The 26,283-nt window shown below is 41.2% G+C and overlaps 2 protein-coding genes across 4 annotated transcripts in view; both read left to right on the top strand.

Annotated features, from left to right (window-relative positions):
• Positions 1-20,372, top strand: part of TMEM87A (transmembrane protein 87A) — a 28,212-nt gene extending 7,840 nt beyond the window's left edge. Inside the window, exons 5-19 of one of the 2 annotated variants that reach the window (XM_060275078.1) lie at positions 580-669; positions 1,021-1,186; positions 2,793-2,854; positions 5,397-5,580; positions 6,003-6,102; positions 6,877-6,970; positions 9,965-10,037; positions 10,959-11,063; positions 12,920-12,978; positions 13,176-13,279; positions 13,984-14,057; positions 14,589-14,650; positions 15,672-15,727; positions 16,183-16,213; positions 17,741-20,372. In XM_060275078.1, the coding sequence (XP_060131061.1) occupies positions 580-669; positions 1,021-1,186; positions 2,793-2,854; positions 5,397-5,580; positions 6,003-6,102; positions 6,877-6,970; positions 9,965-10,037; positions 10,959-11,063; positions 12,920-12,978; positions 13,176-13,279; positions 13,984-14,057; positions 14,589-14,650; positions 15,672-15,727; positions 16,183-16,213; positions 17,741-17,782 (1,302 nt within the window). In that variant the 3' untranslated portion in view covers positions 17,783-20,372. Of the gene's footprint in view, positions 1-579; positions 670-1,020; positions 1,187-2,792; positions 2,855-5,396; positions 5,581-6,002; positions 6,103-6,876; positions 6,971-8,931; positions 9,008-9,964; positions 10,038-10,958; positions 11,064-12,919; positions 12,979-13,175; positions 13,280-13,983; positions 14,058-14,588; positions 14,651-15,671; positions 15,728-16,182; positions 16,214-17,740 lie in introns of both variants that reach the window. The other variant, XM_060275064.1, reaches the window with a different exon arrangement.
• A 2,070-nt stretch (positions 20,373-22,442) lies between these two features.
• VPS39 (VPS39 subunit of HOPS complex) overlaps positions 22,443-26,283 on the top strand; it is a 29,649-nt gene continuing 25,808 nt past the window's right edge. For both annotated transcript variants that reach the window (XM_060274583.1, XM_060274563.1), the window contains exons 1-2: positions 22,443-22,659; positions 25,771-25,836. In XM_060274583.1, coding sequence (XP_060130566.1) covers positions 22,587-22,659; positions 25,771-25,836 — 139 coding nt within the window. In that variant the 5' untranslated portion in view covers positions 22,443-22,586. The remainder of the gene's footprint in view (positions 22,660-25,770; positions 25,837-26,283) is intronic.

The following is a 26,283-nucleotide window of genomic DNA, read 5'->3' as shown; positions in this document are numbered from 1 at the left end:
TGGCCGGTATGATGGTTTGGATGCATTTTATTTGCATTTGAATTATTTTTCTATTCTCTTTTTTATGCAAACTGAACTTGGAGCTTTTATTGAAGGTGCTATAAAAAAGGGCTATAACTATATGACCATTGTTGTAATATGACACAATATGGAGTTTTTTTTGGGGGGGGGGTTAAGTAATTATATATATATATATATGATATTTCCCCTTTTTCTTTTTTGAATTATATTATGAAATGTTAATATGTATTACATATTTAACTAAAAATGCTTCTTTTATTACTATTTTATCAGAGGGTGTACATTGGGACAATATACATTTTTTAAATCTAAAAGTTCTGCGTAGTTAAACTCAGTCCCCATACAGGTTCTGTTTCATTGTACAACTATGTAAAGAGTATTTTTGTTTATCTGAAATTCTAGCTATCCATTTTTTATATATTCTGGAACACACACACACACACACACACACACACACACACACACACACGTATATAATGCTTTGTCTGTATGGGGGTTGTTTTTTGGGTGTGTGTGTGTGCATCTTTCTGTATATATGTGTGTATATTTTTTTACTAGATTTTCTTCAAAGAATTTGTTCACCCAGAACCCCTCTCAGGTGGAAAACAAGAGGATGGAGCAAACTTTACCGCTGTATCAGAGAATTCTGTAAGTATGAGAGAGGTGATATATAATGCAGGAGAGGATCACTCTTATGTTGGACCATTCTTGGTCCCTCTGCCTGGCTACTAGTTGGCTTGTGTGCTGCTGCTGATAATGTCTGTGCTTGGCTTTCTCCCATTAAAACCACTAGGATTTTAAAATGCCTAATGGTGATTTCATAGTGCACATGATAGATGTGTACAAACTGTATGCTGATTTGTGGTTTAGATTAGATTTGCACCTTTTCCCACTGAGGTAATGTTCTTTATTAGTTGCTTGAATTCTTAAGAAAGAAGATGCAAACTTCTTTCTGGGTGGTGATTTATACCCCTGCAATTTCTTTTTTCCCCCTCCCAGGCAATGAATGCTGTGATGAGAACCTGGCAAGATGGGCCTTATATCTTTATTGTGCAGATTGGAATTGTATCCTCAAAGGATGCCAATGTGAAAACTAAAAGAGCAACAAGTGACGAATTGCCAAAAGTTACGGCTTCCTCTGAGCCACAGGGAACACATTTTCACAGTGAGACACAGTAGTTCATTTATAGTTTGTTCTAAATGCTTAGACACTACTCACTGTTTAATCTCCAGGATTGTATCTGCGGCAAATCTTCAAAGTGAGCCTTGAGCTTGCTGCAGGTGTAGCCGTGGATGCCAAGTGTTGTCGGACTGGATTCCAGAAGGGGAAGGAGGCAAGAGTTCATTGCTATTGTATACCAGGCCTTGGGCATTCAAGTGTAGTAATGGCTGCAGACATTTCAATTCTTGGAGTCTTTTTCCTTAAGAGAAAGAGAGAGAAAATGGTAGCCCAATATTTAGATAGATAGACACAGTGCTTTTTTCCTTTAAAAATGTTTAGGGGTACTCTCATTTTCCTACTCATATTGAAATACTGCCCCTCAATGAGGCCAAACTTTGATTCACAAAATGTTTAGGAGTATGTGTCCCTCTGCTTCCCCCCAGAAAAAAAAGCACTGGATAGATGATTAAAATCCCATGTATTTCTGGAATGTTGCCAATACATGGGGGACTTCTTCATAAATTTTAGTAGAGAATAAGGAGAGGCTCAGACCACATTAAAGGATGTGTATGCAGGCAGTAATCTGATTGTACTTCTTCCTGTATTAGAATGAGCAATCTGTTAAAGGAGCAGTTTGCCAGTTCTTGTACTACTAGCTTATGTCACCATTACAAGAGTAGAGGCTGATACTTTCTTTCTCAGTGTACCATGATCCAAAACAAACAAATAAAAATACTTACATAATTGCATAGGGAAGAGCAAAAGCAAGAAGAATTTTGGAATATGCTTACATGAATTCACCGAATAGAATCTTTGTGGTCACTGGTTGTTACTGCTACTATTAGTAAATTGTTGTGAGTTGCTGCTTTATGTTTTTAGAGGTTATGTTGTTTTATGGATTTCATACATTGCTTTTATATTGTTTGATTTTGTTGCAAACCACCCTGTGGCTTGTGAAAAGGGTGGTGTATATATCTCCTAAATAAATAAACCTAAAAAAGAATATTGTAGAGCTGGAAAAGATGCAGAAAAAGGCAAGCACAATAACCTGGGGGCTAAAGTAACTACCCTATTGGGGCTTTTTAGTTTAGAAGGGGGAAAGGGGTGAATAGGAAGGGACATTGTGCATTATAGGGAGAACATGGATATATTTTTGGATAGATTTTTTTTCTTCCTCATAATATTAGAACCCAGGTCATCCGTTGAACAGTGAGAGATTAAGGGCAGGTAAAAATAAGTACTCCCCCCCCCAATAAACAGTTGTACTATGGAATTCACTGCCACAGCATGTGATGATAGTTATTAACTTATATGGCTTTAAAATGGCAATTAGATGAATTCATGGAGGATAAAGCTATCAATGACTGCTAGTAAGTTATGATGACTATATTCTGCCTCCCAGGATTAGATGCAGAAAGCCTCTGGATACCTTCTGGTGGGGAACCAAAGTGGGAGAGGGCCTTCTCCTCCTCTTTGTGGGGTTTCCAGAGGGATTTGGTTTGCCGCTGTGGGACTATATTGGCTTTTGGTCTGATCCAGCAGGCTCTTCTCATGGTCTTAAGTATTCCTGATTCCCTACTCTTTTCTTTGTGTGCTTGTTTTTTGGCAGTGATCGTGGAAGTGAAGGGTCCATATGAGTACCTCTCCCTAGCAGATTATCCTCTCATGATCGTAAGTTAATGCCCGTGGTTTGTTTCAAGCACAAATCTGTTTTCACAAGTCTGGATGACAAGTGACCATTCTCAAGAAACTGGGGTGGGGGTGTAGCTCTGGGGCTTAAGCCTAGCATCAGATGTCACTCTTACTGAACATTTTTTTGAGTGTCATCGCCTCTGGACACTGTGCAAAACACAGAAGCGAAAGGGGCCCTACTTTAACAGCTTAGAAGCTGTTTCAGATACACAGGAAAGTGGTAAGAGGGCAGAGAGACTGACAATGAGTGATGGGGACAGCATAGTGGAGGAACAGGTGAGTGTGGGTTAGGATGGATCAGTAGTAAAAAAAGACTATACAACTATGGTTGAGAAAACAGACACAACCTGAGAAATGGAAAGTGTGTTGTATTGAAACTTTACTCAGAGTAGATCCATTGAAATTAAGGGACACCACTCAGTTAGGTTCTTTGATTTTTATGGTTCTGCTCTGAGTAAATGTTAGTTGAATACCACCCAGTGTTGTTCATCCAGGCACCCATGATGGATAGTTGTTTGCAATAGTTCTTGAGGGCATCCTGAGCAAGTTTGCAGATGACACCAAATTGGGAGGGGTGGCTAATACCCCAGAGGACAGGATCACACTTCAAAATGACCTTAACAGATTAGACAACTGGGCCAAAGCAAACATGATGAATTTTAACAAGGAGAAATGTAAAGTACTTCACTTGGGCAAAAAAAAAATAAAAAATGAAAGGCACAAATACAGGATGGGAGACACCTGGCTTGAAAGCAGTACATGTGAAAAGGATCTAGGAGTCTTGGTAGACCACAAACTTGACATGAGTCAGCAGTGTGATGCAGCAGCTAAAAAAGCCAATGCAATTCTGGGCTGCATCAATAGGAGTATAGCATCTAGATCAAGGGAAGTAATTGTACCACTGTATTCTGCTCTGGTCAGAGCTCACCTGGAGTACTGTGTCCAGTTCTGGGCACCACAGTTCAAGAAGGATACAGACAAGCTGGAACGTGTCCAGAAGAGGGCAACCAAAATGGTCAAAGGCCTGGAAACGATGCCTTATGAGGAACGGCTTAGGGAACTGGGTATGTTTAGCCTGGAGAAGAGAAGGTTAAGGGGTGATATGATAGCCATGATCAAATATGTAAAAGGATGTCATATAGAGGAGGGAGAAAGGTTGTTTTCTGCTGCTCCAGAGAAGCGGACACAGAGCAATGGATTCAGACTACAAGAAAGAAGATTCCACCTAAACATTAGGAAGAACTTCCTGACAGTAAGAGCTGTTCGGCAGTGGAATTTGCTCCCAAGGAGTGTGGTGGAGTCTCCTTCTTTGGAAGTCCAGAGGCTTGACAGGCATATGTCAAGAATGCTTTGATGGTGTTTCCTGCTAGGCAGGGGGTTGGACTGGATGGCCCTTGTGGTATCTTCCAACTTTATGTTTCTATGATTTCTATCATTTCTTGCATATAGTATTTAATCGCCAATGTGTAATTCACCTTTCAAGTCAATCTTTCCCAAGATGCACGTGGACCTTTTAAAATGACATGGCAGTATGCAATATCTCTTTAAGACGCCTTCTCTGAAAGCTATCATGTAAGCATTTTCTTACAATGTAGAAGCAGATTGGTATTTTCAGTATAGCAATTAATGCAGAATTTCTCAGGTACAATTTTTTTGCCTCTCACGTGGTAAAATCACTGTTGCTCATTTTCTCTTCAGCGTGTTGGTGCTTTCTCTATTAATGCCAGGGTGCTTTAATATTGCCCTCTCTAGACAACTCCTACCATGCAAGAGAACCACAGCTCCTTCTTTTTGTGTAAATAAAGTGATATTGATCAATTTTTTTCTGGGGAAAGTTGAAATCCTTTTGCTTCTGTTGGAGAAGAGATGTTTCCTTGTAAAACCGGGAAAGTGCCTCAAAAGGATCTCTTTAGGCCAGGGAAACAAAAGTTTATAGACACAGTCAAACCTCGGTTTTCGAACATCTCGGCTGCCGAATGTTTCGGAAGCCGGACGCCCGAAAAACCCAGAAGTGAATGCTTCTATTTTTGTGCATTTCTCAATTTTCCCCATTGAACTTGCTAGCAGCCCTTTGATTCACGGTTTTCGAACGTTTCGGAAGTCAAACGGACTTTTGGAATGGATTATGTTCGAAAACCGAGGAGACAGAGTCAAGCCAAGCTAAATTCAGTGAAACCTTTATTAGGGCCCAGTGTTAGCATGTGGCATACAGGGAGAAGGGAGAGAGAAGATTAGCATTTGTAGCAACACTACCAGCGGAGGGAGGCGCACAAGCAGCAGTACTTTGTGGAGACACATTCAAACCTTGTGCCTTTATTCTTTTTGAATCTTAAATATATTTTTGAATCCTATAAAATATATTTTTGGGGGGGGGGAATTTTCCCTCATGCACATTTTCACTTCCCACATACTTAAACTGTGAAGAATTGTTTGATGAATAAATGCAGATAAGTAAACAGCTACAGAAATGTTGGTTGTAACTGGTTGAAATTGATACCCTTCTTTTGTCTCTGTTTCATAGTTTTTCATGGTGATGTGCATTGTATATGTGTTGTTCGGAGTTCTGTGGCTTGCGTGGTCAGCCTGCTACTGGCGAGACCTCCTGAGGATCCAGTTCTGGATTGGTGCAGTTATCTTATTGGGAATGTTAGAGAAAGCTGTTTTCTACGCGGAATTCCAGAATATCCGCTACAAAGGAGAATCTGGTATGTGGGAATAACATTGTTAAATATTTCTGAGGACACAAAAACATGGATTCTTTGAAACCACTGATCCATTAGCAATTTTATTTTTAGTGATAGAGTAGAAACATACAAATCTTCATTTCTTGTCCCTGCCTGTAGCTGACATCAGTCAGTTTTGTGGAGGGAGTAGTGTTCATTTGATGAAGACAGCTAGATTATCAATCATGGAAACATAAAACTTATTTCTGAAGTGGTTTTGCATCCCGAGCCATCCTTTGTGTGTGTATTAGTTAATGGATGTTATTCTAAACACGTTTACTTCCGAGTTTTGTGGGACATGCTTACAAATAAGTTTGCTCAGGATTCCAGCCATTGTACAGATATCTCTCTTACCTGCGTATTGTTGTACTGTGTATTTTATCCTGTGCATTCTTTGTTCACAGTCCAAGGGGCATTGATACTGGCTGAGCTGCTCTCAGCACTGAAGCGCTCACTCGCTCGAACTCTTGTGATTATAGTGAGCCTGGGATACGGCATCGTCAAGTGAGTACTAGTGTTGGGCAAGCAGCAAAGTGCTCACCCCGAAAATCATTTATTCTCCTCGATCATTAGGATCAAACTCCTGAGTGTCCCTCAAGGGTGCGTGTCCTCCACTTGACTTCTAATGCTTGAAATTCCCAAGGCCAGGCCTCCTCAGCCTGGTACTGCTCTCCCTCTTCTAAAGCACAGACACCAGATCTTGGGGAAGGGGCAGTCTGTAGGAGGTGAAGAAGGGCTCCAGGGATGTTGGGAGAAGGCTCAGAAGCAAAAGATGCACTCTTTCCCCTTTGAGGATGATGGGACTGAGCCACAAGTGGAATTGAGGTGAATGGTCCATTTAAGGTGGGCTGTGCCCACCTCTTTCTGCTTGCTGTAAGTTGTGCGCTCCTCCTTTGAATGCTCACCCCATTTGTAGTGAATGCTAACCTGTCTGAAATTTCATACATTTTGAATCTGTGTTGTCAAAGGAGTTAGATGTATTTCACATCTAGCTGGCCAATTTTGATGGAAAAACAGTTAGTGCAGCAATATGAGCAATATGAACAAAACTGGCTAGGACTTGCTCTTGGGTGTGTTTCACATTCGAGTCTGTTATCAGCAGTACTAGGATATGGGAGGTGATTTGCAACTGATATTATTGCTCTTTTATAATCCAGAGTTCCCGGTTAGACCAGGTACCTAGATGTGAAAATGACATTGGAGATGACCTAGATGATATGACTGATCAGATATATGTCTTCCCATTGTTTTTCATTTCTCCCTTTATTCTCATTTCAGACCTCGCCTTGGAGTTACTCTTCACAAAGTAGTTGTGGCTGGAGCTCTCTATTTATTATTTTCTGGCATGGAAGGTGTCCTTAGAGTCACGGGGGTTAGTAATCACTTATTGCAATTCCGTACCTCTCATATACAGACCTTCGCTTCCTACCAGGCAAGGCTATATATACACAGGTTCCACTTGCTGAACACAATGCATTCCGTGGAACCTGTTAGTTGGGCACGCATTCACATAATGAGTCCACAATTTCCACTGTTTACTATGGGAAATATTTCTAATGTAGGATTTGTCAGATCTCTCTCTCTCCCCCCCCCCCCCCCCCCGGGTGGTTTCTTCTTGAAATGGCTGCAGTTAATCAGCAAAAGAGAGACAAAGGAAAAAAACAGATTTGTCCAATTTCTCCTGCTCCCTGATTTGTTCGATCTCACTCCCACACCCATCCCTCTGTGGTTTCTGCCCCAAAGCACGCACAAACTAGGAAGTAAGGAAATTGACTGTCCGTATGTCTGACTCTGCGGAGCATATAGTGAGGTTGGGGCATATTTATTTACATGCCGATAAGTGTATTTATGGGTAGCGGGTATGCAGTTAGCAGGACATGCGTATAACAGGTAATAAGGGATGTTTGAATTTCGTTGAATGAGCCTTTTTACCGTGCACCTGGTCTATACTCTTTCCACTAAAACATGTTTAAAAAGAGGCTGTTTGCCCCTTATCCTACTGTACTGTAATGTACTGTACTGTAAATGCTTGTGCAGATTAAAATTGACTTCATTTTTCTTTTGCGACTCGTAGGGTTGCCAGACTCAATAGAGGACAGGACTTCTGTGCCTTTAATTGCCCTGCTCTCTTTTGAGTCTGGAAACCTTAAAGAGAAACCAGCAGACCCTTAGTTTAATTTCCAAGCAAAGGGTCTGCTGGTTTCTCTTTAAGGTTTCCAGACTCAAAAGAGAGCAGGGCAATTAAAGGCACACATGTCCTGTTCTCTATTGAATCTGGCAACCCTAGTGACTCGACCCTGCTATGTTCCTATTATATCTGTTGCTTCCTTCGTGTGCATGCACACACACACATGCATTCAAAAGATGAAATTCACTGACAGCTCTTCCTCCCTTTCATTTGGTTTGCATTTTTTCATTGCTATATGTTGTGCAGTTGTGTAATGTTACAGCCCCATGTGCAGAAAGGTGATTATGCCTCTAATACGGGAACCTTGAAAAGACCAGCTAACCAGCTGTGAATACATTGTGTAGAATAGATAATGCAGATCTGTGTCATGTGGAATAAAGTAGAGATAGTGTGCATTCATAGCGGCAGTAAAATTAGAAAAGGAAGTTCCTTCTTTTTTCAGTGGATTTTAGCAGGTGATTATGGTATAAGGTGGCATTGAACTAAGTCATAGAATGGGCCCATTGAAATCATACTCTGGGTATGATTTAATCAGATACCATCCATAGGTTATATTATCTGTTTCTATATATTACTGGAAATATTTTTGGCAATCAGGAAGTATAACATTTTGGAAACGTTTTCCCTGAGTTGGGTATTAATTTTGAATGTTAATAACATGGAGAGGAACATGAGTCTTACATAAATCATGCACAAGTCAGTGATAGCATATGGAGCTGTGAAGTCACATGGCTTTGACCATCTTTTGAAGAACATTTGCCCCTGGGTGACCTGTTGTCCTGTGCTTGATAGAGGTCAACTGTGTAGCAGCCATTGTTCCTCAGTTCTGTGCTGATAGGGTTGCCAGACTCAATAGAGGACAGGACCTCTGTGCCTTTAATTGCCCTGCTCTCTTTTGAGTCTGCTAACCTTAAAGGGAAACCAGTAGACCCTTTGTTTAATTTCCAAGCAAAGGGTCTGCTGGTTTCTCTTTAAGGTTTCCAGACTTAAAAGAGAGCAGGGCAATTAAAGGCACAGAAGTCCTGTCCTCTATTGAGTCTGGCAACCCTATGTGCTGAGCCCTGTTTTGCAGGAGTGGTTCATCTTTTAATCATGCATTTACCATGTATTTCAGTAAACTGACTCTCTTTTTGGTACTTTTCCAGTCTTTCCATGGTGTTACAGCTGTGGTAGCTAACTTCGGGCTGTCTATCATTGACTCCTGTATTATTTATTGGATATCCTTTCAGAAGTGCCAAGTATGGTTTTTATTTATGAACAATGTCAGTATAAATCCTGGATGTTTGGTGATTGAGAAACTATGTTGTACGAAGAGGTATGGGAAGAAGTGAGCAGCTAGTTAAATTACCCTTGTATCATTCCGTCCTAAAGCTTTCCTAGTTTGTTTTTAGAGCTCAGCAATGAGTAAGTCACCTTATGAATAAACGGCAACATTTGCCAGAGCCGTGAGCAATAAGCAGATGGTCCAACCACAGAAATTTCAGCATCGGTGGGGTGTAAATCTCAACGGTGTACTGAAATTCCATTGATTTCAATGAGATTAATACCCCTTTTCTTCCCTGATTGTGTCTGCTGTAAATGTTACGGTTTATGGCTGGGTGTGTATTTTGTGCTATGTGAGTTCTTGTAAAACCAGGACAATCTCCCCTCACTGCTGCTTGATGGAATGGTTCTTGCTGGGTGTCAGCTTTCAATAGATCAATAGCTTTCCTGTCAGGCAGAATGGCTGGACAGCACTCTGGTTCATCAATGGAGCCTTAAACTCCTGGTGCAGTTTTGGGTCTAGAAAATATCTTAATGTTGTGAACCTGAGGGATCAGGGACTTGTATCTTTTCTGCAATATTTTTTTTAAATTGGCTTAATACCTACCTCTTTTTTCTTTGAACAAAGAAAATACATATTTGGTGTTCTACATTAATGTAATAACTAATAATAATAATAATAATAATAATAATATATTATTATTATTTACACCCTGGCCATCTGGCTGGGTTTCCCCTGCCACTCTGGGGAACTGCATGCTTGGGGTTGCAGTCCTTTACATGCTTCCCTGGGAGTAAATCCCACTGAACTCAGTTGGACTTCTGAGTAGACACGCTTAGGACTGCGCTGCAAGTCTTGAATCTTGCTTCCAAATTGGCCTTGGTCTCAATGCCTTTTTCTCTTTGTCTCTCTAGGCACAGAATGATCTTGCCTCCTTGGCTTTTATTCCACTGGCTTTCCTAGATACTGCCCTCTGTTGGTGGATATCCTTCTTCACTGGCTTATTTCAAGGACTGCTATTTCTTTGGAGTTGGGTTTTCATGGTGGGTGGTATCTATTGCAGGTGTTCTGCCCAATTCTGTTGTTGCTTTATTTTCCTTCACAAACAAAATTTCTTTAAGGTGGTCGTCCTAACTACACTTCCAAGGGGGAAATCCCCGTTGAATTCAATGGAATTTTCTACCGAGTCAGAATGCTTAACGCCACACTCACAGTCTGTTGACTCAAGAACATGGTAAAAGATGTAATTTACAGCTAGCATGGCAAATCTGATGGAGTAAGAAATGGGTGGCAGTTTTGGAGATGACCTTGGTGCAGTGATGTCAACTGGCTTCCGATTGGTGAGGTGCTTCCTTCGCATTTCTGTAACAGGAAGACCTATCTCTACTGCAGACATTATGTGCAGGCTATCCTTCAGAAGCTGGATAACTAAAGTGGGCAGAGCTGTTCCTTACCTGCAAATACATAGCTCTTCCTGATGCAGCCTCATGTTATCCTGTAGCCCTCATTTAGACACCACTGAGCGTTGTGTTCACATGTGAGTGCTTAACACTGGAGATGTATCATTTGAAAACAAGTCACTACATTGATGCCCTGGTATCATAGAGGGTCTCCACACTATCGCTGCATATTCTGTCTGTCTGGGTGGGCTTATATGCCTTTTTAAGTGAGGACCAGAATATTTGAGCAATTGCTGAGTGTAAGTGATAACCGACACACAGTGTAGGAATAATGGGTGTCTGATTTGTATAAGTTCTTTATTTTAATAAGCTATCATTGCTTCGGGGTTCATAAGCTTCAGGTTCAGTTTGATATGTTAGGATTTCTGTGTATATTGAATCTAAATATCTTTAGGAATTGGGCTATGCCTGTTGTCAAGCTTGATTTTTCTTGACTTACCATACATATTCATCAGTTTGACTCAGACAATGAAGTTGTTAAAACTTAGGAGGAATGTTGTGAAGCTCTCTCTCTACCGACACTTCACCAACACTCTAATTTTGGCAATAGCAGGTGAGCTTTAGAAATATTTCCCTCCAAAATGTTTTACAGGAGCTTTTTGAGCCCGATGTTATTTGAGATATTTACTGCTTCATTGTTCATTCTGTCACGTCTGTGTTATAGTTTGCCCTTAGTTCAGTGCCTGTACCCTAAATAGAAAGCACAGAGAGCTGTTCGACGGTGGTGCAGACTCCCTCGGAAGGTGGTGGACTCTCGGAGGTTTTTAATCAGGGGTTTAAATTCATGACCATTTGTCATGAATGCTTCAGTTGAGAGTTCTCATTGCAGGGAGTGGGACTAGGGTTGCCAGACTCAATAGAGGACCGGACTTCTGTGCCTTTAATTGCCCTGCTCTCTTTTGAGTCTGGAAACCTTAAAGAGAAACCAGCAGACCCTTTGTTTAATTTCCAAGCAAAGGGTCTGCTGGTTTCTCTTTAAGGTTTCAGAAGAGAGCAGGGCAATTAAAGGCACAGAAGTCCTGTCCTCTATTGAGTCTGGCAACCCTAAGTGGGATTAGATGATCCTCGGTGGTCTCTCTTAACTCTACAATTCTATGATTCTATGAAATAAAAAGGGATGCCTGAAAACACTAAAAAAGTTCTCATTTCATGACTTGTTGGCCATGTTTGGACACCATGCTCAGTCATTAGCTAAGGTTAAATAAATCACAGTGTACATGAGCATTCCTGCTTTGTTCTTCTTCTAGTGGGGGGGAAAATGAAGTGGCTGGCTTAGTGTTTTGTCTGAACTAGAGCTTGCAGCTTGTTTCTCTCCAGACAAGCCGCGATCTGAAATCAACTTTGTTTTTTGCTTCCTGGCCATGGCTTGTTTCTTAGTGTTGCCTGCAAACCAGTGTTTGTTTGTTTGTATTTTGTTTCTTGCAAGCAAACCCAAGCTTTGGATACAATGCCAAGCCAGCCGTTCCTCACCCCAACAAGTTTACTGAACTTACTATCAAGCTGCCAGAGCAGAATTTTCATTCCCCTGTCTTTTATTTTCATTTTCAAGGTTTGGCTCTTACTATACAAAGTCCTTAAGAGCTTGGGATCAGTTAAGTAAGCCCCATATACGCTTACATATCATTCCACATTAGTTAGAAGTTGATCTTTCAGCAAGGCAGCCCCTGTGTTTTGGAACTCCCTGTCTATTAACATCAGGCAGCTGCTCTCACTATATTGCACTAGACACCTGCTGCAAAGGCTATCTAGATATGTAATTCTAAGTCTGCTTACAGATGTAGACTTTGCTTGGATAAATATGACAATATTTTGAACGAGTTTATACAAAATGTAGTAGGCTATTAATATTTACGTAAGTGTTAGGATAATAATATCAAACTTATAAAATAATTTATGGGTTAGAGTATTTTTTGTATATGGTCATATAATATTTTTCTCCCCTTTACACATTTTTGTGCATTTTCTTTTTCTTTGTATCTCTTTATTTCTTTATAATTGAAAACATTTCAATAAAATATTAGTATAAAAATAGATATATAATTCTGCATTGCATTTTAATTTTGCTAGCTTTATTTGTGTATTATTGATAATTATTTTATTTTGTTTTACGTAAAATGCCCAGAGATTAGTTTAGATTCAGCAGTTTAGAATTCTTTCTAAATAAATATTTTTAGACAGATTTTAGACAGAAGCAGAACAAATGCTCAAAGGGGCTTTTACTGCACAAAGAAATGTGCCAACTGATGACCACAAGCCCAATAACACACATTGCTACTTGACACAATCCCCATGGTTATAGATGATTTAAAAGCAAATAACCTAAAACGTCTTAATCTTAAAAGGAGTTCTGCAGTTCATTTGCAGTTGCTAATATTTCACCAAATGTGTGTGTCTATCCCCCCTCTTTAGCATCTGTTGTTTTTATCATCTGGACCACTATGAAATTCAGGCTGGTAGACTGTCAGTCGGTAAGTGTGATGTGACTTTTCCCCTACCCCAAACTGCTGTGGAGAGTATGCTTTTGTTTGATAAGCTAAGGATTGTGAATGGATTTAATACAAATTGTGTGCCTTGCTTCTCCTTGGAAATGTTGGCATTTCTCTCTTTCTTTTTTGAAGTGCTCTTTCCTTCCTGGGTGTGTATCTTACCTATCTTTTAATAACAGGATTGGCGGGAGCTGTGGGTGGATGACGCCATCTGGCGACTTTTGTTTTCAATGATCCTTTTTGCCATCATGGTTCTTTGGAGGCCGTCTGCCAACAATCAAAGGTATAACATTATCTTTTTTATTATTATTATTGAAAAAAACAATACTATAACAGTCATGTCCTATAGATCAGTTGATCCACAGCAGCCTTCACCAACCTGGTTCCAGGCACTGATGAGAGTTGTAGCCCAACAACATCTGGAGGGCACCAGGTTGGTGAAGACTGATTCAAAGCAGCCATCCTGTCCTATCTGACTATTTCTGGTATCCTATAACTTTCAGGTGTAAAACATGTAACCATTACACATGATAATAACACGGGTGGCGCTGTGGTCTTGGGCTTGCTGATCAGAAGCTTGGCGGTGCGAATCCCCACGACGGGATGATCTCCCGTTGCTCTGTCCCAGCTTCTGCCAACCTAGCAGTTTGAAAGCATACCAGTGCAAGTAGAGAAATAGGTACCACTGTGGCGGGAAGGTAAACGGGGTTTCCGTGCGCTCTGGCTTCCATCATGGTGTTCCATTGCGCCAGAAACGGTGCAGTCATGCTGGCCACATGACCCGGAAAGCTCTCTGTGGACAAACGCCGGCTCCCTTGACCTAAAAGCAAGATGAGCACCACAACCCCATAGTCACCTTTGACTGGACTTAACCGTCCAGGGGTCCTTTACCTTTACCTTAATAAAGAAAGAAGCCTGTGAAAAAATGTGTGTGTGTGCGTGTGTGTGTGTGTGCGCGCGCTTTATAAAATTTTTTCTTTCTGAAAGGTTTGCTTTTTCACCCTTGTCTGAGGAAGAGGAGGAGGATGAACAGAAGGAGCCAATGCTGAAAGAAAGCTTTGGTAAGAAGAAAATCTTCTGCTATATAAATGCAATTTTAGTTCCAGGAGCCACCCCGATAACATTGCCCTGCTTCCCAGTGGCAGAGCTTCATGCTCCGGCACCAGGGGAGGGGGCGGAGAGCAGGCGGGGGCGGGGTTGGCGCGCCCTCCAGGCGACGTGGTGCGCGTCCGGGGGTGTGGCACATGTCCTGGGGGCGTGGCGTGCGTCCTGGGGCTGTGGCACCTAGCGCGGGTGGGCGGAGGGGGGAAACTGTGATGGCACCCCACAGGGATTGCGCTGCCGGGGGCAGTGCGCTCCCCCGCCCCCCTCTTCCTCCGCTAGTGCTGCTTCCCTCTTCCGGGAATTGCTTTCCAAGAAGCCTATCTCCGGTGTACTTACCAGAAGCCATTTAACGGGATTCTATATTCCTTCCCTCTCTGAGCGTGGCAAAGAAATAAGATGTTGGGGACCTCTATTATAGATTCACATTTGAATCATAACCCTGGTGGCACTGTTGAATGAGCTTCATTTCTTTCTGGTATTCTACACAGAGGGAATGAAAATGAGGAGTTCAAAACAAGAGTCAAACGGAAACCCTAAAGCCAGCAAACCAGTAAGTTTGATTCTGTCATAGCTTGTGTTGGAGGTGGTGGTGGTGGTGGAACTTTCAAGAAAATTGTTTTAAGATGCTTGACTAGATGATAAGTTGCTCCTAGGAATCTGCCCATACTTCATATGGCACAATTGGTGCCCAGTGTTGGTAATGTAAAAATAAGCGACTTAAGATCAGGCTGAGACATATTGAGGAAAAGAGGTGCAATAAGAGGTGCTAGCTACAACAACAATCCTTATAAATGTGGATTTAGAACCTTTTTGAACTATACCAAATAATTTCCTATATGCGATCGTGAAAGTCTCTTATATCTGCTAAATCTTGGAATGTGTCTTTCATATCTATTGTACAGTAGTAGAATGGGGAAAAAATGAAAGAGAGTAAACCTTGCGACTTGCATGCTTTTCACTTGTACACATTCAGCTTTATGTGTGTGGCAAAAAATTAAAAGTGGGTGTAAAGGGGGTGGGGTTCTGAGAAAAATTACTTTGGTGATCCCACCTGCCACTGAAGTCAATGGGTTTTTGGCTATATGGGATTCTGGCTTTAGGTGTGATCCCCAGAACATAACTGTATATACCGGTAGGCCTAGTGTACGGTACATGAATTATCTATTGTAGCCATATTAACTAACTATTTTAGAATTAAAGAAGGAAAGGAATGTGTGTGTTTTTAAATTGAAAATGGCTCTTGAGTACTGGGAAAACAAGGCATTTTCGATATTGCATGTTTATTTAATTGCCCTTTAAAAGGATTTTTTTATAGTTTTCAGCTTAGTTTTTTCATATCTTTTTGTAAATGATATTCTTTTTATTTAAGATGTCGTAAATTATTTATATCCTCCACAAAAAATAAGCAGAAGAGACAGAGGAATGTCAAATATAGTTAATCAGCTTTTCCGTAGGGAAAATGTACACAACATATTTTTGGTGGTTTCATAGCAAAATGTTATGTAATGTTATTTTTAAGTACGTAGAATAACCATTTCTGAAACACATGACCTTTTTTTAAAAAAATCTAGCAGGAAGACGATTTGAAATGGGTGGAAGAGAATGTTCCTTCTTCAGTGACGGACGTGTAAGTACATGTAATTTGACTTATATTTCTAGTAAATATACTGGAAGCAAAATGAATGAAAACAGTAATAATTTTCTAGAATATTGGTAATGTTGCCAGTTGCATCCTAGAACTGGTGTGGACTTTTTCTGGTTTCGGCTTGTGGGGTGCCAGCTAGCAGTCCCTAATACAGACTCAAAATCCAACTTGCAACCTGTTGCTACTTGCTGCTGCAGTTCAGAAAAGTCCCTTTTGGTCTGCGTTAGAGACAGGGACTATTGCCAATTGCGTTTACTTTGCCTTCTTTTATACTGTCCTGTAAATCTGCATTTGGTAAAATGTGCTTTCTGCTCTAAATATTGGGAAACTACCTGCATTTCACAATAGCGCTATTGCAATAAATTCCCAGTGATAATGTTTCTTGTCAGTACTGTGTCTGTTGTTAAAGTTCTTTCTTTTCATTCCTCTCAATCCAGTGCTCTCCCGGCGCTTCTGGATTCTGATGAGGTCAGTAAACAAACCTTCAGCAGCAATTTAAGTCTTGTGACACAACAGGGGAGTCATGAGCCAAGCATTAAGGAAACAATTTTGGCCTTCCAAAACTGAAATGCTCTATCTGTTCCAGTCAGTGCATCAAGGAACTAATAAAAGCAAAACGGAAGCACTGTTAAATACAGATCAGAGCTTTTATATGACGCAAATACTTTGGAACTTTTAACCATCTGATTTTTTATTTTTTATTATTTGCTACATGGAGCCACTGCTTTTTTGACAGTGCACTTAAAGCAATTGAGGGCAGGGTTGTGGCGCAGTGCCGGAGCACGTGCTTTACAGGCAAAATTAGGTTCAAATTAGGTAGGGCTAGCTACCTTCAGTTGCTACCAGACAGTGTGGACATTACTGAGTTACATGAACCCAGTGGTCTGACTCTAAGGCAAGTTCCTGTGTTCTGTTTCACACTTTTAAATAGTGGCTTGCCATTTAATAGACACGACACAAAAGAAAAAGGGGACTTTGAGGGATGAGGACAATAAACAAAATTCAGGATACCAAACCTGATTGTTTCCATCTCCGCTCATGAGAGTTGTATCAGTTTTGAATTGTTAATTTGTGGTTTCAACTTCGTTGTTAGCTGCTTTGAGTTTTTCAGGGGGGCAGGATAGCTATGTTTTGAATGAATGAATGAATGAATGAATGCAGTTACTCATAAAGTTTGATTGAGAAGGAGGACTAAAATGGAGTGAAGCTTTGTGGGCTTTTGAAGAAACTTGAAAGACTAGAGAAATAATTTCACTGAGGAATTCTGGTTGTGCTCTAGGCATATGGAGTGGAAAGGTAAAATGGAGAATATCCTTTAAGAGCAAACAACCTTTAGGCAGCTACTAAGTGTAGTAGGGTCATGGGAATGGAGTACATTGGGATATTAGGACAGATTGGGTGGAACAAGTTTAGAGAGCTATAAGGGCAAGGACAAGGGGGTTGTGTAGGCAGTAAAAGGAACAGGAATCCATTGCTGGGATTTGAGGAGTGATGAGAGATGAATGCTGCAAATTCAGCAAATTCTGAGCATTCCAAGCCCATAAATAAGCATTCGGAGTGTGTTTCAGGACAACACATTTTCTGACATTATCTGTTCAGTCTCTGACCCGAGACATGTATGACTACAGTTTGCATACACTGATTTGATTTTCATTTTCATTATGGTAAATTTTCTTGCAGTGTGATTTCTATCCATTATTTTTTTGTGCCAAATAGTTCTTCTGGGCGTACTCCAATCGGATATTTTCCAAGCTTTCAGTCAATCTTTAGGGCATGTAACAGTTTTCACTTATAACTCATAAGAATGTTAATCACATGAATGACAAAAGTCACATGATGTTCACTTCACCGTGGCTAAAAGGAATTAGTTCTAAGTATAACTCCTGTTATAGAAGAAGCATTTGCTTTGTGTTTTGAACTTTGGATAGTACACTAATATTAACATTTATTTTTTAAAAGTGAAACCTCATTGTGATCCATATATTAATATTGCAGGAAAGAATGATCACACATTTTGAAAGATCTAAAATGGAATGAATAAGGACGGTTTGCTTTACGAGGCTTCCTGCTGTTGAAGAAAGGAAGAAACGTTTTTCTCCCATGGAATGCTGCAATCTTCTGATATGTTCTGTGACGTTCACCTTTGGACATTGTTCTCAGAGGGAGAACATTTTGCTTGGATCACTGTGGAAGGAATCACACACATGTTGATACACCTAGGAAAATGTTTGAATTTGCATTGCTGCTGCAAGTGTGGGTTTTAAGCCATTAAACGTCTTTATTGCAGCACGTTTTTACTTTTTAAACATTATAGTCAAGCTAAATCTAAAACTGTTTTAACAACTGCCTGAGGAATGGTTAATTCAATATTATAGCTAAATCCCTCATGTTTTAACCACAGTGGGAAGAGGGGAAGAGTGATTGATGATTTCCCCAAACCAGCACGGGTGTTCCAGGCACAAAGGCAAGCTCAACCTTATAGACTGGTACCAGCGATTGCTTAGCAAGATGTTACAAATATTTTTAAAACTCTGTATCCAGCATCTGGGGCAGTCTGTGTAGGATTTAATCCCCCAGCCCAGTAAAGGACTGGTACCCATGAGAGATGCCAGAATCACCCATCTGTAAATGAGCCTTGCCCACAGTAGTGTGCATGCAGCAAAACGCTGTGTGCAATAATCTATGGATCAGGGTCAGTGCCTTGCATTTTTATTGGATGTAGCAGCTTCTGACTGAAGATTCTGGTACCTGGCTTGTGAAAAGGAGAAAGTTTTAGAATGAGCACTCCAAGTTATGGGAAAGAGTTAACGTATCATGAGGGAGGGAGGTATTTGGGGAAATTTATGATTCCTAATAAGCTGAGGCTCCAATACTTTGGCCACCTCATGAGAAGAGAAGAATCCTTGGAAAAGACCCTGATGTTGGGAAAGATTGAGGGCACTAGGAGAAGGGGACGACAGAGGACAAGATGGTTGGACAGTGTTCTCGAAGCTACGAACATGAGTTTGACCAAACTGCGGGAGGCAGTGCAAGACAGGAGTGCCTGGCGTGCTATGGTCCATGGGGTCACGAAGAGTCGGACACGACTAAACAACTAAACAACAACAACATGATTCCTAATATTTTTTGCAAGATCAAGTGCAATTTTATTCACTCCACTGTGTAGGAAAGATGGTCTAATTTAAGTTTTGCATACGTAGATGCAGCGATCACTTACGTGTTTGGTGCATATCTCGTTGCTGGCAATGGGGTGTGAGCATGAGCAGTTAGCTATTTAAATCAGAACAGAGTGTAATTTAATTTTTTTTATTAAAAAAAACCCCTCAGTGTTTATTCACTGACTCTGACCAGCCCCATGCCTTTAGCCTGTGCTTCTAATATTGTTGCATTGGAGCATATTCCATAGACTCACAAATGCACTTGTGTTGGAGTCAACCTCCCCATACATATTGACTCTCTGAATCAGGCCTGTTCAGGCTGTGACCCACCAAGTCCATTGTAGCCCATAGCCGTGTCTGTGGTTTGCCAAATGCTTTGACAACCTTCCTTCCCGTTTTTGCAGCTCTAGACAGACAGCAAAAGCAGTTGGGGGGGGGGGTTAGGCCACAAGATATGCAGTCCAATCCTAAAAGTTTGTATATGTCAGACTAACCTCTCCTAGACGTTCACATATTCTTCACAGAACTGTGACTTCAGATAGCAGCTTGTTCCTGTTGATCTTCTCAAATAACTCGTGAATAGACCTGGCATTGGCACTACGTATCCTTGCCAGCTTCCAGGTACCCAGTACCTGTCCTGGGTTTATTGAGTCACAATGGGGCATCATTCTGATGCAGTGTAGGAAAGTTAAAGCGGTGGCTTATAGCCACCTGCCATTGCTTCCAAGTAAATCTATGTCCAGGGGCCCAGGGGCCACTTGAGAGCACCTCCAAACCTGAATGTGGCCCTAAATACACATTCATATACCATATCCAACACTTTGTCAATTTATAAAGTTCCTAACAGTCCCTAGGGCTAGAAGCATCCTATTATACTTCCAGTCACTCCAAACATTCTGCTACAATTATTCCCATCTAGTCGCTTTTCAGTTAGGTGTTCCTTGTCCCACCTTCCTTCCTACTGTGATCTTTAATAGCCACCTCTGACAACACACTTTTTTAATTAAATGTATTTGAAAATTCAAGTACCTCACAAGATGTTGTAAGAGATTCTCAGAAAATTAAGCCTGTCATTGAGAAGTCCTGTAAAGGGGGCAAATTGTTCATAATAACAAATATTCTCCTGCAATAATTTATGCAAATATGCTGTTTTGGGATGTTTCTGTTCTGGGTGTCTTGTGGGAGGAAAGTATTTTTTTGGGGTATTTTTCAAATGTTAGTGCCAAAATTGGACTTCATTGCTGGTTTTTGACACTTTTAGCCCTCTAGCAGCAGAACCTGGAATTAGGATTTCACATTAAATGTGGCATTGTTTGGATTTTGCTTTTCCAGATGCGTTTTAACTGTACTTATGTATAAGTGGTTCGGTAATGGGTTTTCCTGTAACTTACAGGCACTCTTTCATTTGATTCAATTTGAGTTGCAGATTTCTGTTCTGTATAATAAAATTCTTTTTTTTCTTAAATTCAGTTTTTAAGTGTAGTTTTCTGAACTTTAAGCTTGACTTCTTATACTTGTTTGCTAAATGAGGGCCATAAAGTACAATGACTGGGCGCTGTATTTTTGCAGAAACATAGTCTCCTTTATGAACATATGAGTTCATAAAGCACATATGGGCCTGCTTTCAGCTTCCTATCTTTGGGAAGTTCAGCTTGTGGAACTTGTTATATCTTACACATCAAAACAGGCTTTTTTCCCCAGGGCAGCCCATCAGTTTTGGCATCAGAACTGCAATATTCTCCTTGTATATACAAATAGCTGACTTGTCATAATTGTTCCATAAGCCAGCCACTAACACAGGGGGTTCCAGGTTCAAGCTCTGACATCTCCAGTTGATGAATCCAGGTATTAGGATGGGGAAGACCCTTCCATGAAATGCCTTGGAAATATGCTGCCAGTCTTCTTACAATGTTCCAAGTTAATGACCAACAGCCTTGACTCCTATGTGACAGCTCCACTAGTAAGCTGCTTAATTGAAAGTCACCAGGCATTTAAATGTATAATTAACCATTTCCCTGCAATGTAATAAGTTATTAATGACCGTATAGGATTTTTAATGTACCTATTTCTTCTTGTATGTTGCCCTGAGCAATGAATTTTATAGAAGGCAATTGTTACATAAATGAGACCTTGATTAAATATCATGGTTCGGCCCCAGAGTTATGTATGAGGGTTATATTTCTTTGATCTTTGGATGAAGGGCAGCATAGAAATTTAATAAATAATAATGATGAGTGAGTGGTAGAACAGATGCTTTGTATGCAAAAGTTCACCGTTTCTAGCCCTGGATGGAAAGGGGGCTGGAAAAGGATCCCTATCGGAAATCCTGGAGGATTGCTGCCGCTGCCTAGCATAGTAGACAGTATTGAGCTACATGGCCCACCAGCCTGACTCAGTATAAAGCAGCTTCTTGTGAAATTATACCTCATCAGATGCAGAGTGCCTCTAGCTCAGTCTTCGCCAACCTGATGCCCTCCAGATGTTTTGGACTATGACTCCCATGATCCCTAACCAAGCTGTGCGCGGTTGTGGTCCAAACCATCAGGAAGGCACATGATTGGTAAAGACAGGGCCAGCTGCAGCTGGTAAATAACCACAGGCTACCCATATTAACGACCAGGATGCAAAAAATGTGATCCGAATAGTCTGGCTTACACCCTTGTCAATAAGATGCCCACAATCAAAACGACCACTATCTTCTTGTATGATTGGCGTGCTGGACTTGAGGGATACCCCTTTCCAAAGAATGGCCTGATTTGCCCTTTGCTACCCCCAGCGGGTGGCGGTGTGGGTTAAACCACTGTCGGCAGTTCGAATCCCCGCGACGGGGTGAGCTCCCGTTGCTCGGTCCCAGCTCCTGCCAACCTAGCAGTTCGAAAGCACCTCAAAGTGCAAGTAGATAAATAGGTACCGCTACAGCAGGAAGGTAAACGGCTTTCCGTGTGCTGCTGTGGTTCACCAGAAGTGGCTTAGTCATGCTGGCCACATGACCCAGAAGCTGTACACCGGCTCCCTTGGCCAATAAAGCGAGATGAGTGGATCTAATGGTCAAGGGTCTCTTTACCTTTACCCCAGTCTCATAAGTAACAGTTCCATGGTCGTAGGTGTGTGTGTATGAGGGGGTGGGCAGCCTAAATCAGGCATCCCCAAACTGCGGCCCTCCAGATGTTTTGGCCTACAACTGCCATGATCCCTAGCTAACAGGACCAGTGGTCGGGGAAGATGGGAATTGTAGTCCAAAACATCTGGAGGGCTGAAGTTTGGGGTGCCTGGCCTAAATCAATACAAATCTGAGGCTCTGTCCCCCCCAACAAAAGCCTGTTTCCCCTAACAAACATCCTGGCTACGCCCATGAACAGCCCTACACAATCATTCCCAATAGTGGGATCATCAAACCTATGGTAAATCCGGCCCTGTTGCGGCCTCAGCAGTTCCTGTTTATGGTGCATCTTTTCAACGCGAAGAGGGGCTTTCGGAGCCCCTTGTATAAGGGTCGCTGCTGGCGAGGGGGAGGTGGAGCCTGGCCGCGGAAGTGAAGCGGGAGCCGGAAGCGCCTGGGCCGGGCCTGGAAGGAGGCGTATGGGGCGGCTGCTCCGGAGCCGGACTCTCGAAGGGAGCTGCCTTCGGAGTCCTCTCGGCGGGCGTTTGCCGGGCCCCGCGTAGCCGCCGCCGCCGCCACCATCATGCACGACGCCTTCGAGCCGGTGCCGATTCTGGAGAAGTTGCCTCTGCAGATCGACTGCTTGGCCGCATGGGGTGAGTGGGGCGCCGAGATGCGGCGGGGCATCTCGGCCAAGGCGTCCCTCGCCGTCGCCGCCTCCCTCTCCCTGCCGCCCGCTTTGCTCGTTTTTTTAACGCCCTGCTGCCAGCTCCCGGTCCGGTTCTCCTTCCTGGCCACGGAAGGGGGTTGGTTTGGCGCCTGTTTTGTCCGTGAGGCAACCGCTTTAAATGGGGGGGAGGGGGAGGGGTTATCTCCACTGGGTACCTGAAGGGTCACTCGACGTTGTGGTTTTTGAAGCCTGTCAGCTGCCGGACACGTGACGGACACTGAAGTGTGGCGTATTTTGTCAACATATGAATCAGTGGTTGCCTGCGACTTTCCCCTCAGCCCCTTAGCACGCGTCATGGTGCGGTGGACGCGTTTTAAAAAATCGAGCCTGGCGCAAGAAGCGGCTCTTGCATACCCTTCCGATGAATTCGAGGTGGAAAGATTGCTAGCTATATTTTGCATTCTCTGGATTTCTGAAAAGAGTGCATTATAAGTGGGATTGAACTTACCCAGTGCTGTTTTTCCCCCTTTAAAAATGTTTAGGGGTACTCTCATTTTGATACTCAGGAAAATCACCATTTTATATTTCAAATCGGGGGAAATAAATACAGTAAATGGTCAAAAAGTGCAAACATTCACAAAATGTTTAGGGATATGCATACCCCTGTGTACCTCCAGAAAAAAAGCACTGAATTTACCTCTGTTCTGTGGGCTGCATCTTTCCCATTATTGGGTTTTGAGAATAGTTGCCGTGTTAATGCCATTTCACACGTTGCAGAAAATGATTGCAAGCCTGTTATTATTATTATTATTATTATTATTTAAAAGCACCCTAGGAGTAGGAGAATGTTCATCATTTGTGAATAACTTTCAAGTACTGTATGGCTGACTTGCAATGGAAATATGGAAATATGGCTTTTGCAACATGTGAAGCAGTCTGATGTATATCAGATGAAGTATGATTTGTGAATTGTGACTGCTTTCACCTATTGAACCCTAGATGTTGTTAGACTACAACTCCCACAATCCTTTACCACTGGTAAGCTGGCCGAGGATGATGGACGTTGTAGTCCAACTACAGTGGTGCTGCAAGCTTGGAGAAGGCTAGTTTACTGAATGAGTAGAAGATTATATGAACTTAATTCAATTCTTCAGTCAGGAATATTCTCCTATTCCTAACTTAGAGTTCAATTGCAGGCTTCAAAGGTCTGTTACTTCCCCAGAGGGATACCATTAAATAGTACCATCTAAACCAGTTTGTGTCCTGTTATTTTTCTTTCAACCTGTAATCCTCCGCATTCTGCTGCAAGGTATATCCAACGGCAGTTGTGTGTACTTTAAAATTGGATGTGTCTTCAGCAACCTGTAACTTTGTGCATCCAAATGATATCCGTCTGAATTATTGATCTCCTTACTGAGTCAGGCCTTCTCATCTGAATTGACTGCATTTTCCAGTCAGAAATCTTGCCTGGCCATCAGGAGGCTGAGATAACTGTACTAGCATTGGGTTCACAACAAAATATGAGAAATTGGGACACTATCAAAAGTTAAGAATTTTCTACATGGGAAGCACTCTGGTGTAAGAGAGAAAGTGTGAAAACTCTGCTTATTGTCATGTGTGGTGATTGCATGCCTTTTTTGCTATGTTTAAATGCATGTGAAGCTGTGGGAGACAGGGAAGTTACCTTGTGTGTACATGTCATGTCACAAGTGATAATATATGTGCTGATCGCACTTTTTCCTACTTGACAGGCATTTTGTGTACAAAATTAATAATGCTGAAAATGCTCTTAGAGCACGCAGAATTTTCTGGAATTATTATTATGTTTTGTGTATATGTTTGCCAAGAGGAAAATAATTTGTGGCAATATTTTATGATACAGATGATTATAAATGATTTGCATGTCTTTAAATATACGGTAAGTGTGTGCTTTTCAGTTGGCAGTACTATTTGCATAGCACCTAATAAGATAATTTTGGGCCTCAACTTATACATTAAGCATTAGCAAGACTTGCTTGCTACACATACTGTTAAAGGAAGAAGCTTTTTGGGCCAGATTTGGGTATGACATTTTAGTCAAGAAACATGCATGATAAAGACAAGTCTTGCTTTGTTCATCAACATTTATTACTAGCAGTTCAATTAAAAACAAGTGCATAGTAATAATAATTTATCTTGTTAAGTAATCTATTTTACAAAGATAATCTAAATATCAGTGGATATCTGGGGATGGTGATATCCAGCCAATTTTTTTATCTCCATCTTTTTATAAAATACTGCTTGGGACAAAGACTGTTGCATCTTCAGAAAAGAATTCCTGCAGTATAGCCCCCCTTCAATTATGACTTGTGAGCTTTTTAATGGTAAACAGGAGTTTATTTTCTTCACCATATTCTAAGCAATGAACTTTTAAAATGAAAGCCAGAATTTTAACAAAGGCTGTAGTTCTTATCAGGCACACTTGGTATTGATGTGTGTTTTTTGGAAAATTTTGAATTGTAAAATTTCCTAGTCCCCCTCCCACCACAACACACTGATTGGTATCGGCTTTAAACACAATTCAAAGTTGATACAGTTACTCTTTTGTACTGTATAAATAAACAGAATATTAAAATAACACAAATGTTATTTTTTGTACTGTATAACATATACAGTATATAAAAAAGAATAACAAAAAAATGAAATGCTTGATTTAGGGGAAAAAATCAATGATGGGCACTTAGGCTGCCATCATGTACATGCTTTTCCTGGAAGAAAGCCCAGCTGAAGTTAGAGGGACTTGTATCTGAGTAAAAATGCATGGGATTTAAACAAATTTAAAGCTTTACTTGCAAATACTTTTATTGGAAAGCTTATATAAATACATCTAGAAATAGTATGCCTTTCTCTTATATTGTTCATACTTTAAAGGGAAAATCAAAGGTTTTAAAAACTGTTGACATGTTAATTTTAGTGTTTCCAAAGAACTGTGTGGAAGTTTCCACTCCAATTATTCATTAGAACTTCCCAGTATGAAATGTAAGGGTTACATAAATTATGCATAGATGGAAGAAATGTGGTCTTACTTCAATTTATAAAATGTTTGTTTTTATTGCAGAGGAATGGCTCCTCGTTGGGACAAAACAAGGCCACCTTCTTCTTTACAGAATTCGAAAGGAAACTGGTGGGTGTGGGAAAAAATTAGCCAAGTTTCTGTAAGCCCTTGCAGCATTGCAATGGAGCATGTTTGTTTAACTGTATTTTAGGGTGGGTTTACACGGTTTTCTGTGCTGTGCTTGGTGGCAATGAGAGTGTGTGCAGGAGCCTGATACTCACATAAGAACCACACTGTATAAAGCTTAAATACTAGAGACTGCATTGACTGCCCCTAGATGTCATAGGGTCCCTGCAGCATTTCTAGTTTCCCTTTCTATGGGAACTTCAACAGACCCAAATCCTTAAAAACATGTGTAACTAATGGTATAACTTTGAAAGCTGAAGTAGGTCAGTAGTTGACTTGCACAATCTGATAGCAGTGAGGGCCAAACTTGCTGTGAAGATAATCACACAACTGACAGTTACATGACTGTTTTTTATTTAGTTAAAAACAGGCGAGGGAGATGAATGATTT

The sequence above is a fragment of the Zootoca vivipara genome, chromosome 1 (genome assembly GCF_963506605.1).
Source record: "Zootoca vivipara chromosome 1, rZooViv1.1, whole genome shotgun sequence".
Lineage (NCBI taxonomy): Eukaryota > Metazoa > Chordata > Lepidosauria > Squamata > Lacertidae > Zootoca > Zootoca vivipara.
This window is presented reverse-complemented; position numbering and strand designations above follow the sequence as displayed.